This window comes from Schistocerca serialis, chromosome 7, assembly GCF_023864345.2.
Source record: "Schistocerca serialis cubense isolate TAMUIC-IGC-003099 chromosome 7, iqSchSeri2.2, whole genome shotgun sequence".
Taxonomy (NCBI): domain Eukaryota; kingdom Metazoa; phylum Arthropoda; class Insecta; order Orthoptera; family Acrididae; genus Schistocerca; species Schistocerca serialis.
The window spans coordinates 182,745,326-182,761,711 of NC_064644.1; the positions used below are offsets into that span (position 1 = coordinate 182,745,326).

Here is a 16,386-nt window from a genome sequence, read left to right on the forward strand (position 1 = left end):
GCTGTTCCAGCTGTTGTTCTTGGTGGCAGTCAGCTGGGTGCCCACGGGCACAGCCATACCTACTGGGCAGGGGTGCACAAATTGCGCACGTAGTAAAGGAGACAGTTACACACACAGGGATTGGAAAACGGGTCGCATGTCAACAGTGCATATAATAAATCTGAATGAGCAGACTATGACCAAGTAAAGAATTGTAGCATGATGTGTGCAACAGAAAAATTCAGTTTAAGTGAAATATAGTAATATTTTATTGTATTTGCAAAACAAGACATGTCTTTGGGATGAAATATTTGGAGTGAGACCTGTTGCTGGTGCATGTTGCAGAATGCTCTTCAGTGTTGGGTTGTGAAGTTGGGACCTTCCTGCAGTTTTTATCCTGTTCATAATGGAAAACACTTGTTCACTACAATATGTAGAGCCAAATCTAGAAATAATCGCAACTACATTACTGAGTAGCTTTGGAAACTCTCCTGCATGAACTATCTTAACAAACTGTTGTTGTAACATCTGTCTTTCAGCAGAGTGCAATTTTACTGCATTCCAAAGGATCAGTATCAGGTGCAGCAGAAAAATTGTGTGCTAAATAATTTGAATTCATTTTCTAGGTAATGAAGGTCTTTAAAGCTGGTCTGTAAAGACAAATGGAGTTGCACAATATCTTGTTGATAAGCCACGAACATGAGTCTAGAGGTAATTGTAGTGATGGAAGGCTTTTGAAAAAGTTAGATTTCAGGTAGCGAGCTGCAAACAAATGCAGCTTGTCCCTGAATGCAATTATTTTGTCATATTTGAGAGCACATGTGAGCAGCTTGGTGTGGAGGAGATAACAATTGAAACGAAAGAAACACGTGGAATCTGTACCATCATTTTTAACTCATTATGTACATAGTTGCAGTTTCTTATTCAGATAACAGCACTCTGGCTTTGATTGATGATTGTAAAATGTTAATTGTATTCTAAAAATTACTTCTTTTGAAAGTGAAATGGAGGAATCCCTACTTAAGGGTCTGGAAATATTAATTCCTGATATAAAACTTGAGCAAGCCCCAGTTTCAGTGCATTTAAACACACAGCTTTGAATAAAAGTTGTCTACAGCTGCTTTCATGAACAGATGACACTACAGTTCGAGTTTTGGTCATTGGATGCCTTGATGTTGTAAAAATTATAATAAACGTGTATAGAATAACCCAAGAGAATATGAACAATGTAGGAAAAAACAGATTGCTACTTACCATAAAGAAGACATGTCAAGTTGCAGACAGGCACAATTAAAAGGCACTACATAAAGCTTTCAGCCACATCCTTCATCAGTGAAAAACACACAGACACACACAACTACCAACTCCAGTATCTCGGGCTGAGATGTTGGGGCTGCTGGTCACGTACATGTGAGGTGTGCTTGCTCAAGTGTGTGTGCCATTTACTGACAAAGGCTGTGGCCGAAAGCTTCACACGAGCGTCTTTTAATTGTGCCTGTCTGCAACTTGACGTGTCTCCTTTATGGTAAGTAGCAATATGTCTTTTCCTATATTGCTAATATTCCTTCTTGGAGTTTCCAAGAGAGTATGGCTTAGAAAGGCTGACACAAGCCGAAGCTTTCACTCAAATGTGTGCTTTCAAGCTGGAAATATGTCCCGACCTGTGCATTTCTTTCTGTGCTGAGAATTTTTAATATAATTCACACACTTTCACCAACTTACCTTGTCGCAATGAGTAGCTTCTCAGCAGAAAAAATAGGAAGTCGAAAATGTGTGTCTTGCTTTGTCAGAGCAGTTGATATTAGTTGCTAAAAAAGTGGAAATTGTCTGGACTCATTCTACAGAATTTGTCCAATTTGTGTTCATGTTAAGAGAGCTCATGAGAAACCACAGTCACACTATGTTTGATATAACTGCATTGTACAGGAGCACCCAGTAATTTCTTTTCTTTTTCATTTGCTTGAGCTTTATATATTGATAAGCCGCAATATCGTCCTCTTCAGAAGAGCTCGTGATTGCAACAGGGACAGAATTGTTATTCATGCTATCGTGTTTGTCATAATGAAGACCACATAGCGTATCCTACCACCCATCATATCAACCCAGTGGGAACGCAAGTGTTGCTCCAATAAGTGTTGCATCATACGATCTTTATTGCAATGAATCTAATCACACATCATATCATCTCAATGTAAACTGTGCCAAATTGTTTCTTATTGCTTATCCTGCAAAGGGTAACACAATAATTGGTGAATATTGTACGGTTTTTGGGCCAACTGCATGAAAAATACATCACAAGATACCCAGATTGGAAAAAGAAAGGATCAAATCCTGTAGCATGGTATGCCTGCTAATAAAGATGCTTCAGCAATGGACACACTGAAGGATCAGAAGTACAAATTGTTCGGACATCAGTCTTATTCACAATATTTGGCAGTTTCTGACGTCTAGATATTTCCACGTACAAAACACTCTTTGAATCCAATAGAAATTGTGTCATCTTAAGTTAAGTATTGTGCAGATCACATATAATCATTAGAGACTGGATTATATGCATTTGCATTTTGCATATTCATTTGCGTATTTGCCTCCTTTTCACCGGTTATTTCATATTTTAACTAAAAACTAGTGACGATGCATATTTTCGCTCTATATATACAATATTTTAAAAACTTAGATGGCTGTCTCTAGCCTGATCTAATTTTGATGTCTCAAAGATTGACCATGACCTAGAACTGCGTGGAATCACTAACAACGAGGCCACTGCTGAGCGAAATCATTACAGAAGAGGAGCAGGAACAGGCACAGGCAGACAGAGTCAATGCTCCTGCGCCCGTGCCCCTGGATAATCCCCTCTGCTGTCATAGCGTATGCTTTGACAACAATGAAATTGAACTACACGAGCTTTTAGTCACATGTCCATTGTTTCAGTTCAGCTTTCTATTTACTTGTACACAGTTGAACATGTTTATGACGTGTAGTGTGCATGTTGTGCATAATGCTGCCTGAAAAAAGAAACATCGTTTTGTGGATAGCTGACCATCCTGGAACATTTTCACATGATGGAATTGTTTTATATTGTCGAGTTTGTGAGAAAAATGTTTCGTGAAAAAAAGAGTGTTTCAAATAGACCAGCACGTTAAGACAACTCATCATATCGCAAGAATGCAGAAGAAAGGACACAGCAACAGCTTCTGACAACAGCAAGTTGCAGTAGCAGGGATTTGCCCAAAGATAACCAAAAAAAGTCGGTTTAACATGGATCTATGTGAAACATTCATTGCAAGCAATATTTCACTTCTCAAACTTACAAAACCTATCCTCAAAGGCTTCCTGCACAAATATTGCTTAAATCAAAATATACCAGATGAATCAACATTGCGTAAAAATTACATATCGACAATTTACGTAAATGTTCTGGAAGAAATACACAATGAACTCGAGGACAGCATTATCTGGATTTCTGTTGATGAAGCTACAGACACTGTGGCTGTTACATTGCAAATTTAATTGTTGATGCTTTAAAAGAAGAGCCTCCTCCTTCCTATTTAGCGATCTGCAAAGAACTTGGAAAAGTAAATCATTCTATGTTCGCCAGATTTTTGAATGAGGGTATTAGAAAAATATTTCCAGAATCTTCTGCAGATGAAAGTGTGTTTTTGCTTATTTCAGATTCTGCTCCTTATATGATCAAAGAAGGGAAAAGCCCTCTGAGGATTTTATCCCAATTTGATTCATGTGACGTGCTTTGCTCATGGAGTACATTACCTTCTTGCTGAAGAAGTATGTTCCACATTTGTGAATTTCAATAAACTGATTTCATCCACAAAGAAAGTGTTTCTAAAGGCTCGTGCTCGCATCAAGAAGTACAAAGAAAAACTACCAAATGTGTCTTTATCTCCTGAATCAGTGGTAACTTGTTGGGGTACGTAGGTAGAAGCTGTGTTGTTTTACAATGAACATTTCGAGGCCATTATAAGGGTAGTAAACGACTTCGATAGTGCAAAGGCTTTGGCAGTTTGCCAATGCAAGGAAGCTTTTAATGATTCTGGTATTAAAAAAGCCATTGCTATCAGTAGCACTCATTTTTCCCATATACCTGCAAGTATTAAAATGCTTGAAACTTGAGGTTTGGCATTGAATGAATCTATTCAGTTAATGAATAACATTATTCTAGTGAACTCCTCATTGCCAGAGGTATACCCAAGAAAACTTTGAAAACATTTTAAACAACAACCCAGGCTCTGAATTCTTGTGCAAAATTGATAGTTTTATTAATGGGACAGGTGAACTTTTATCAGAAACAATAAGTGCCAAATTCAAATACTGCTCAGCTACCTCAGTTGTTGTACAATGGTCCTTTTTTGCTTATAAAAATATTTTGAGTGATCAAAGTAGTATTAATTAAAAGTTAATGCTGTTTGAAAAAATTCATGATTGTAGGTTGTTTTTTTAAATAAAATATTACGGAGTTTTTGAGCGTGCCCCTCTGCTTGTGATATATCTCAAAGTTGGTGGTTTCGCAGCAACTCACTCATGTCGCATCTGCTTGTTACCGACAACAATAGCAAAAAAGGAACAATTCTTGCAACATGGTATGCGTCCCCATTTTGCAAATTTTTAGAAAATAATCCCAGAAAGGCCACCTTCCTAACCTCTACCAGAAAGTATTCAGAAAATGATACCAGTGTTCTAAATGTACCAATTTTTTCCTTGGGCAGCACTCTTTCTCGTAACTGATATGCACAAGTTAGACTTTGAGATATAATGCATGCAGTAACCACCATGTCCTTCAATTATTTGATGTTGCATATTTTGACACTTTTCATGCATATTTTTAGCTTTTTATGATGTGTATAATCTTGTCTCTAATAATCACAATTCAGGGATGGAAATTACTTCATGGAAAAACATAGACCTACCAGGAGACTGTGATAAAAAATGTGAGAACTTTATGGATATCACTTTCACTGATAATATAGTGTAACTGAAAAGGTAAAAAATATATTCACCAAGCAGCAGCAGCAGGAGAAAACACATATAAAGGTATTTAAATTTGCAAGCTTTCGGAGCCAGTGGCTCCTCCTGGGAGAAGGGTTTAAGGGGAAGGAAGATGGATAAAGATACAGGAATGATGAGGTTTTGGGAATTGGGAGAGTTTGGAAAAGTTGCCCAGAACTACAGGTCACGGGTGACTTACCGGATGGGATGAGAAGGAAAGACTGATCACCCCTGCCTCTAGCTTTCCACTCCTATTAACTACACTATGTTTTGTCAGTAATCTCTGTCTTGCTTTGAATCTTATCACATATCATATCACCTCAATGCGAACCACACCAAATTGTTTCTTATTGTTTATCTTGCAAAGGGTAACACAATGACTGGTGAATCTTGTACGGTTTTCAAATTTTGTCCGATGCAATCCCCAACAATCAGTGTTTCCTTCCTATCACGTCTGGTGAGTCTCCCTGGACCCAGGGTTCTGGGTGACTTTCCCAAACTTTTCCCTTTTCCCAAATCTAACCAGCCCCTTTTATTCATTCCTCTTCCTTCCACTCCAACCCTTCTGGCACAAGGAATCACTAGCTCAAAAAGTTTGCAAATTTCCTTAATCTTTATATGTGTGTGTTCTCCTGCTGCCCGCTCGGTGAGTGGTTTCCAAACAAAGAATGTCAAGCCATATCTAGGATTAAGACCTGATAGTTGATATTTCCATTAGGGCAACTGTCGTACATATTGATCAAAAATATTTACTAATAACTTTCTCTGTAGCTCTGTTCATTAATTACTTTGCCTTGTTTCCCCCTGAATGAAGACTCAGTTAAATGGATTATGATTTTAAACAAGTTATAAGCTGCTGAATGTGAGAATCACTACATATACCTATGTTTCAGAAAAGACTTGGAGCTGTGTGAGTGTGTGTGTGTGTGGGGGGGGGGGGGGAGGGGGGGGAGGGGGAGAGGGAGTGTGTGTGTGTGTGTGTGTGTGTGTGTGTGTGTGTGTGTGTGCCCTGCGCACTTCTACTTCTGCATGATCAATGTTTTTGCTTCTATGATTTATATTTAGACAGTGTACCAGCTAGGTAAAATAAAGTTGTAATGCAGAACTCAAAACACTGCATACCACTTTTTGTTTTATTGAAGCATTGTATTACTCTCAAAATTATCTCCTTTCATTTGATTCACTGAATTATGATTTAATCCAAAGCTTGTGACACTGAAATATTTGATTTTTCCTCATTCACATCCAGTATTAGACTGTTTGTCAATTACACTTGGATATGCAAATATTTAAGATCCATAATAATTGGTTAGAACAAGTTTTATGAAAAAATTCATCATTTATTTTTTAAACAATCAGTTAGATCTACAGCAGCACAAGGCTATTGCTGCATCTGAAATACTGCACTTACTGATACAGTAACAAGTGCTCTTGAACATCTCCAGCTTACTGGCTGAACAGATGTATTTCATAGAAAAATACGATAATTTATTTATATTTTTCTTTCTTTATTCCTCATCTCCTCATCACTTTGCTGGGTGGTGGCATCAAATCCTGATCATTGACACCAAATCGATGATGTTCAATGAAGTCCAGAAGCTTTTCACTTGTAACTGGATCACGTATACTGTTGCACACAGCTGAAACAACAATTTGTTTTAATCACTGTGTAAATTAGCATACAGATTTTGTTCTTAACAGTAACTTAATTAAAAAAAGTGAGATACAAAAATATCTACTTTTATTAATATATAGTTTCAATTAATTTTTGAGACCAAAGAATTTATAAGGAGATCCATAAATGATAAAATACATGCATATAATGCATGCAGTTTAGTATTGGAGGGCAGCGTGGAGGGTAAAAATCGTAGAGGGAGACCAAGAGATGAATACACTAAGCAGATTCAGAAGGATGTAGGTTGCGGTAGGTACTGGGAGATGAAGAGGCTTGCACAGGATAGATTAGCATGGAGAGCTGCATCAAACCAGTCTCAGGACTGAAGACCACAACAACAACAACAACAACAACAACAACAAATGACCTAACCTTGCAGCATTAGAATTCTCTCTGTGAATAAACTGCTTACGTAACAGTTCAGTATAAGAGTCCAATTTGTTTTTTGTGAAATACAAATAATGGATGTACTAAATGAAATCACTCACACTGTGTAGCTGAAGTGTCACACACACTAATTAATGTTAAACACATAATATGGGAACATGTAGAGTGTATAACAAAAGAATCATTAACAAGAGAATTAAGAATGCAATTAAATGATATGGAGTGACATAATGAAGACAGCAAGTTTGGATGGAAAAATGTGTATTCGAGTTAGGATAAAATAGAAGTCATAAGAATGGAGACAAGTTTTTGTCTTCTACAGTGAGATCTGAGAAGATTAGTTTCTTGTTTGTTTCAGTGTCAATGATGAAATGTATTTCCGTGGCCTGTGTTGATATTTGTGTAAACAGCTGTGGTCAGATAACATAAGACAAGGAACGTCAATTCTGCAAATAGAGAAAACTAGCAAAGTCTTCCACAAGAGATCTAATTAGCCCACAATATAGAAACAGGCAAGTTTCAGATATACAGCTACACACAAGGCCAGGTCATAATCAAACAATTGCAGCAAAAATGATTACAAATCAGACTCGATATACAAACTGAACTGTAACAAACACTCATCAGACACAGCACACACACAATGTGCTCTATGCGCTACATGACTTTAATTATTATACAACAGAAAACAACAGCACACAAAACACACAAGAAGAGGAAACCCATAAAACATGAAAACATGGCATACACTGTCATTTAACAACAAAGTTACCCGTGGAGTGAGAAACATCATGACAAAGACGAGGAATAAAAGTAACATTCAGAAACCCATTTTAAGTTTATACTAACAAACCTGGCAATGCTTCACAATTGCTAAATATGTATAGGAATTGGATATATGTCCTAATCTCCTTCTGTTCTCCCGCCTATACCCCTCTCCTCTTCCCTCCCTCTGTCCATCTTCTGCTTCATGTTAATCTCTTGGCCCACAGTCTCTCTATCCATCTCCTGCTCCCTCATCTCTCTGTCCATATCCTCCTTCCCCTTCTTTAAATCCACTTTCTTCCCCCTTCTCTGTCCCTCTCCTCCTCCCTCCTTTCTCTGATCTTATTTACTGTTATTGAAAATGCAACCTTGATTGGGAACAGAAGTCAAAATGAATGTGTAAATCGGTTGGAACCATTAGCACATGAGGTATGAGAGAGACCTCTCCAGCTGCTAGATCTGTGAGGATAGTAGCTTAAATGACAGTATTTCACATGGTTTTAATCTACAAACAAGTAGGATTATAAAGTTAGCCATAAACACAACATTCCTGTTTTCTGTGAAAAATGACTGAAAAGGAAAACAAAACTGCATATTTTCACAGCACAGCTTAGGGTGTTCTTTCTCACAGACGGTTTAACAGAAAGTGTTTACTTTATAAGATGTCTATGGATCAAGTGGTTTGTGCACAGTCAAGCAGTCAGTGTGTCGGCCAAGAAGGTATTCATTTAACCGAAACTTTCCTTGAATTTGTGTGAGTTGAAACAACACAATTTCAGTAAGAGCACGAATTTATTGAAATGAAATAAATTGGAATTCATTGTTTTGACAATAATTTGTTTGTGTCTTTAATGTGGCCATCAAAATGCTTAGTGATGAACAATATTTCTTTGTCTTTACTTCCAGAGAGAAAATGAACAGTGCCGGTGGTTCAATGATCCTTGGGCATGTCACATACAACTGCCCATGGGAAAAACATGCCAATTTAAGATTTATTCCATACAATGGTTCAATGACCCTTGGGCACGTCACATACAACTGCCCATGGGAAAAACATGCCAATTTAAGATTTATTCCATACACACTGCCAATGATTAGCCTTGCGACTTATTAATCATTATTGCGAATGCAAGGCAAACTAGAAATTGGACATGCTTAAACTGAAACAGCAAGTCAGTTGAAATCAGTGGTATTCTTGAAATCAGAACAACAACTTCATCTTCGAACTTTCCTATCGTTATCATTGCTTCAATCACATTGTTTACCAGCTTCTTAAGGAGTCTTGTTCCATTACTTAGTTTCGGTTGGTTGAGATTGTGTAGCACGTTTATCACTGAGCCGACCCACAGCTGCAAACTGTTCCGTGGAATTCCTGGCAAATCCAATGAATTTAGGAATTTGATTGGATAACTGATGACTTCATCTGGATCAGTAATAGAATCGATCGAATTAAATGAATGCAATTATCCAGAGATCTGACTTTGAATTTTTATGTTCACATTGTCTATGTTCTTATTTTTTGCTGCCAAAATGGCTTGTTCGTAGACCAAACAAGGTTTCTGTAATTTGCAAAAATATTCGGGAACACTTCTGTGATCAGTTCTTTTTCGATGTTGTGAACTGATAAAAAATATGTGGGAATGAAATGAGATCACTGGAAGTGGGCAACTGAGTCCCAGATCACCAAGATAATTGGATAGAAAGTGATCTCCATGTCCTAAAGCACACCAATGCCCAGTATCAGTACAGTACAAAAAAGTAATTACACACAGAAAATCTCATCAATGACAAAACAAACTGTCACCAGTGGCATTATAATGCAAAGTGCAATATCGTAACCTGGAAACTGTGCTGTCAAACACAGCTAAAAGTCTATGAATGAGTGTGACAAAAATGTAAGTGTGTGACACAACAAAAAATGCAACAAAATATATCAGGAAACCTGAAAACCATATTACTCAGCTCTCAGCAAATTCAATTTGTCAAAGTTGACATATGATAAGGTTTTCTTGGCTCAACATACATTTTTATGGAGTTACAATTTACATATAATTTTATCTGAGCTTATTTGTAGCATGGATGGGTTGCTGTATTTACACACATCAAAAAAAGTTTTGCATCACCCCGGTTCCCAAAACTCCTGAAGATAAAAGTTGACTGTGGATATCACATCACAGACACAGACCTTTTGACTGTTCAGGGATGTCACTAAACCTGACCAAAGATGGAAACAACCATGCATGAGCAGCACCTATTAGATAGAGGAGGTCCGACAGCTGATCAGTTCCAGTCATTCCACCAGGAAGGAGGTACATGGCTCACGTTGTCTGTAGTTCAACCATACCTAGACGGTCAATACTGCAGTTCGATCTTGTCTGTATTGTTACTTCATACCAGGAAGGGCTCTCAACAAGAGAAGTGTCCAGGTGTCTCAGAGTGAACCAAAGCAATGTTGTTTGGACATGGAGGAGATACAGAGAGGCAGTAATTGTCGATGACGTGCCTCGCTCTGGCTGCCGTAGGGCTACTACGGCAGTAGATCACTGCTGCCTACGGATTATGGCTCACAGGAACCCTGACAGCAATGCCACCATGTTGAATAAAGCTTTTCGTGCAGCCACAGGACATCGTGTTATGACTCAAACTATGCGCAATAGGCTGCATGATGCGCAACTTCACTCCCGACATCCATGGCAAAGTCCATCTTTGCAATCACGGCACCACGCAGCGCAGTAGAGATGGGCCCAAAACCATGCTGAATGGACTGTTCAGGATTGGCATCACGTTCTCTTCACCGATGAGTGTCGCATATGCCTTCAACCAGACAATCGTCGGAGATGTGTTTGGAGGCAATCCAGTCAGGCTGAACGCCTTAGACACACTGTACAGCGAGTGCAGCAAGGTGGAGGTTCCCTGCTGTTTTGGGGTGGCATTATGTGGGGCCGACATATGCCGGTGGCATTATGTGGGGCCGACATATGCCGCTGGTGGTCATGGACGGTGCAGTAACGGCTGTACGATACGTGAACGCCATCCTCAGACTGATAGAGCAACCATATTGGCAGCATATTGGCGAGGCATTCGTCTTCATGGATGACAATTCACGCCCCCACCGTGCACATCTTGTGAATGACTTCCTTCAGAATAATGACATCACTCGACTAGAGTGGCCAGCATATTCTCCAGACATGAAACCTATCGAACATGCCTGGGATAGATTGAAAAGGGCTGTTTACGGACAACGTGACCCACCAACCACTCTGAGGGATCTACGCCGAATCACTGTTGAGGAGTGGGACAATCTGGACCAACAATGCCTTGATGAATTTGTGGATAGTACGCCGCGACGAATACAGGCATGCATCAATGCAAAGAGGATGTGCTACTGGGTATTAGAGGTACCAGTGTGTACAGCAATCTGGGCCACCACCTCTGAAGGTCTCGCTGTATGGTGGTTCAACATGCAATGTGTGGTTTCCATGAGCAATATGCTGCAGTTGTGCCTTTGGCAGTGTGCACAGATATCGCCAGGACAGGATGGTATGCTGCTAGGCACAGCATCAGGAGAGCAGTGCTGAAGGGGAAAAATGGGAGAGGAGAGAAGTAGAGAGAGGGAAAGTATATGTAGCTGAAAGACTTCCCACTTGCACAACTCAGAAAAGTTGGTGGTGATGGTGGAAAAAATACAGATGGCATGATCTGTGAAGCAGTCACTGGTGTCAACCACATTGTGTTGCATGGCATGTTTGGCAGTTGGGTGGTCCAGCTGTCTCCCGAACACAGTCTGACCTAGACTGTTCAAGCGAACAGACAGCTTGTCAATGGTCATGCCGACATAGGATGCTGCACAAGGGTGGCTGTTGAAGTGGTAAACTAGATTGTTGCTTTTGAAGGTGGCCTGCCTTTGATAGTGTAGGAAATGCCTGTGACAGGACTGTAGTAGGTGGAAGAGAGAGTATGTACATGACAGGTTTTCCAAATAGTTGCTTTGCAGGTATATGCGCAACAGGACAAGAGGTTGGAAGTGGGATGGAATATGGATAGAAAAGGATATTTGTGGAGGTTGGGAGGTCTGTGGCATACCACTGTGGAAAGGATGGGGAGGATATTCCTCATTTCATGGCATAATGAATGGTAGTCGAAACCCCAATGGGGAGAACATTTCTGGACAAAATGGGCTCAGTAATTCCAGTCTATGAAGGCATATTTAGAGAGAGAGGACTGCTCATCACTGCAGATGCGACAACCATGGGTGGCTTGGCTATATGGAAGGGAATTTCGGTATGGAATGGGCAGTAGTTGTAAAAATGGTGGTAATGTTGGTAGTTGGTAGGCTTGATGCGGACAGAGGTATTGATGGAACCACTCGTAAGGTGGAAGCCAACATTGAGAAAGGTGGATTGTTGGGCAGAAGGAGGGCCAGGCGAATCTAATGGGGGAGGTGGTGTCGAAGTTTTTTAGGAATGTGGAACTGTGTCCTCACCCTCAGATACCCTACAGTCTACTTTTTAAATGTGTCTGACATCTGGTACCTTGTTCATGTAGTGCATAGCGATCTACCCTAACTCGAATTGTTATCGTTATTCCACTCTGCATTATCATTCCAGAATTCCCTTTGTTTCAGATACTGAATTGAATTTACAGAATAAAAATGCAGCAAATAAAGGAAGCAAAAGGAAACATAGAAATCTCAAAAATTAGACTGACAAAAAGTTGAAAATGTCGAAGCAGGTAGGGCTCTAGAAGAAACACAAAGCTGTAGAAACATGCAATACTATGGGAAAATACATAAAATAAGGGCAAAGCAACCACTCACCTACAAAGGATTGATGAGTGGAGCACAGTAACACATAACCGACAACAAGATTCATACCAGCTTTCAGAGCACTCGCTCTTTTACCATCAATACATCTTTTACCATTCATGCACACAACCACACAGACTCCCAAACAAGTCACTCCGCTATAGGGGCGTGGTTGCCTTTCCCTTGTTTTATGTATTGCTCTCTCCAGAAATTTCCAATATTGTAATATTAAGGGAAATACATATGGCACCTACATGAAAATTAAAAAGAAGCAGCTGTATAAACATCAAAAGCTCTGGTGACAAGACAGTGCTAAGCAAAGAAGGGAAGGCAGAAAGAAAAGCAAAAGGGTTATATGAGGAGAAACAGCTTTGTGGATAACATTGTAGATCAGGAGCAGCAAGTAGACAAAAATTAGATGGGATATATCTTACAAGAAGAGTTTGACAGGACACTGAAGACTAAAGTTGAAAAAAGACACCTGTAGTGAATGCCATTCCATCAAAGTTACTGAGAGCCTTAAGACAGCCAGCCATGATAAACTTGTTGTACCTGGTATGAAAGATATATGACAAGTGAAATATCCTCACACTTAAGAAAACTGTAATAATCCCAATTTCAAAGAAGGGAGGTGCTGACAGATGTGAATAATACCAAGCCATCAGTTTACTAATAAGTCATAGTTACAAAATACCAACATGAATTGTTTAGAGGAAATCAGTTTGACTTCTGGAGAAATGCACAAAAATACAAAACAATACTGTCCCTATAACTTACCTTAAAAGACAGGATAAATAAAGGCAAGTCTACATTTGTAGCATTCATAGACCAAAGAAAAGCTTTTGACAATGTTCACTGGAATATACACTTTGAAATTCTGAAGGTAGCAGTGATAAAATACATGGAGCCAGATGTCATCCACATGTACAGAAATCAGATCACAGCTATAAGAGTTGATGGGCATGAAATGGAAGCATTAGTTAAAGGACTGAGACAGGCTTACAGTCTAGCCCGAATGTTATTTGATCTGTAAACTGAGCAAGTTGTGACAGAAAGCAAAGAGAAATTTTAATAGGCAATTAAAGTTCAGGAAGAAATGAAAACTTTGAGGTTTGACAATTGCATTGTAATTCTGTAAAGGATCGAAAAGGACTTAGAAAAGCAGTTGATTTGTATAGTTATAAAACACTTGAAATGAAAACACCTCAGCTGAGGGAATCAGATAAGGAAATGAGACATTAAAACTAGTAGATGGGTTTTGCTAATTGGGCAGCAAGATAACTGACTATGGCCAAAGTAGAGAGGATATAAAATTGTGGCTGGCAACAGCAAGAAAATCATTTCAGAGAAAGAGAAACTTGTCAGCAATGAATATAAATTTAAATCTAAGCACGTCTTTTTTCTAAGGTATTTGCCTGAAGTGTAACTTATTATGGAAGTGAAAAATGAACAATAAAAAGTTTACAGAACAAAAGAAAAGAAGGTGCAAAACTTCCTGGCAGATTAAAACTGTGTCCGGGTCAAGACTCGAATTCGGGACCTTTGCCTTTCGTGGGCAAGTGCTCTACCAACTGAGTTACCCAAGCACGACTCACGGCCCGTCCTCACAGCTTTACTTCTGCCAGTACCTCGTCTCCTACCTTCTCATTCTGAAAAGAAAAGAAGCTTTTGAAATGTGGTGTTATAATATATATTAATTAATTAATTAGTACTAGCTGTAGAACTGATATCCCGACATCCATAAGCAACACAATATTTACGAATGAACCTTCATTAATGCCAACTGGAAAGATATTTCAATTGAGCTGTGTGAGATGTAAAACCAGTCAATATTATTTTCAGGGGTAAGTTTTACAACAGATAACAGTTGTCTATAGAACAGTCTGCTATATCGTCGCCGGCCGGGGTGGCCGAGTGGTTCTAGGCACTACAGTCTGGAACCGCGCGACCGCTACGGTCGCAGGTTCGAATCCTGCCTCAGGCATGGATGTGTGTGATGTCCTTAGGTTAGTTAGGTTTAAGTAGTTCTAAGTTCTAGGGGGCTGATGACCTCAGATGTTAAGTCCCATAGTGCTCAGAGCCATTTGAACCATTTTTTTGCTATATCGTCCTAGAATCCTACGCAATACACTATATAATGTGAGTGTACAGGGAAGCCATCTGTTTCAACAGCTCTATAGATGGTGCACACTACTTGTGGCATTACTGAAATTGCAGGGTACCTCAAATGCCATTTTTCAACTGAACCTTGTTACAACTGATATAGGCTAGCTGAAATACCAAAACACCAAAACAAAAGGAGCTGATTGTAATCATGCAACACTAGAATTATTACTGTTGTGAGATTATTATTTTACTGGCAAAAACAATCATAATGGTAAAGATAAAACCCATGCAATTCAGTATTATATTTTCAAAAACTCATTACTTCTTTAGACTGAGTGAACTTACCTTTGGCTGTGTCAAAACTGTTGGGGAATGACTTATCAGTCCTTTCTCTCATGAAGACCCACTGGTTATCTTGAAATCGGCATTCAATTATTTTGTTATCAAATTCCTTTAGAGTTTTGTTGATCTTAATTGCTGCAAATGGCCGATCAAGACCACTTACGAAAAGTTGACCAACTTTTCGAGGTAGTATTCTGAAAAAGGTAACAAATTTACAAAAGTATATTTGGGCCTACACTTTCTTTACAATTTGATCCTTGGCAGTCAATTTCTAGCATCCTGAGAAAGTGGCCGTGTGTGTGTTTTTTTGTTTCTACTGCAAAATAAGGACTTTGTTCAGAAGCTTTATTGTTTTAGCAGTCTTTTCCTTTGTGACTGTGATCAATGCCTACTCTATACGGTGAGTAGCGATCTATTGTTCCCTAATTGTTGTTCACCCTTCTACTAACTTATATGTGAACTTAAACTTTTGTGCTGAGCCATTAAAACTTTGTATTCTTAATGTGAAAATTTAAAAACCAATTGCATTATTACATTGGGAAGTAAATAATTTTAACATTAATGGAATTTTCTGCTGTTGCTTGGCAGAAAATGGTAATGATATTAAATAACTATAGATAATTGAATGCACATATACAGTTCACTGTTGTAAACTTTAAAACCTCCGCCACAGATCATCATCTTTTGTTATATCTTTCTCTGGTTTCTAAGGAAAACATAGAAAATATTTGTCTGTCTAATGTACAACTAATTTTCTCAAGCAGTTGGCTGCAAAAGTTGCTTAAAAGTCTAAAACATATTCAGAGCAAGCTGACAAGCAGTCAAAAACAAGTGACCAAGAAGTTCAAGTTTCATTTTTGGAGTGTGTACTCTGCAAAATACTGTACAGTGAACAGCAGTGTGTACTTTGTGACTTTCCCCCTTTCCATTTATGTATGGAATGGGGGAAGAATGACTACCTATATGCTCTGAACTCACTATAATTTCTCTCATCATATTCTCACAGTTCATAACAGACATACTTTTCCTTTAGTAATGGTTCCCTAAATCTGCCCAACAGGGTTTTACAAGAACAGCAGACTTTCTTTCTAAGCATTCCTCTTAAATTACCTTAGCACCTATGTTACACTTTTACATGAGCTGGAATAAACTGTTAATGTGCTAGCAGTGTGTTTCTGCTGTCTCATCTATTTGATAAGGACTCAAAATGCTGGAGAGCACTCATATCTAACATGTGGTTTCCTTTAAAGATATACAACACTCACTCAGAATTCTTCTAACAAAGCAGAGTATTCCACTCACTTTCATGACTACTGATTTCATGTGT

The 16,386-nt window shown here is 38.8% G+C and overlaps 1 protein-coding gene across 1 annotated transcript in view; it reads right to left on the minus strand.

Moving 5' to 3' along the window:
• Window positions 1-6,299: 6,299 nt before the first annotated feature.
• LOC126412310 (mRNA-capping enzyme) overlaps window positions 6,300-16,386 on the minus strand; it is an 86,946-nt gene continuing 76,859 nt past the window's right edge. Inside the window, exons 12-13 of the mRNA XM_050081831.1 lie at window positions 15,063-15,253; window positions 6,300-6,620 (exon numbers count right to left, since the gene is read on the minus strand). Of these exons, the coding sequence (XP_049937788.1) occupies window positions 6,496-6,620; window positions 15,063-15,253 (316 nt within the window). The 3' untranslated portion in view covers window positions 6,300-6,495. The remainder of the gene's footprint in view (window positions 6,621-15,062; window positions 15,254-16,386) is intronic.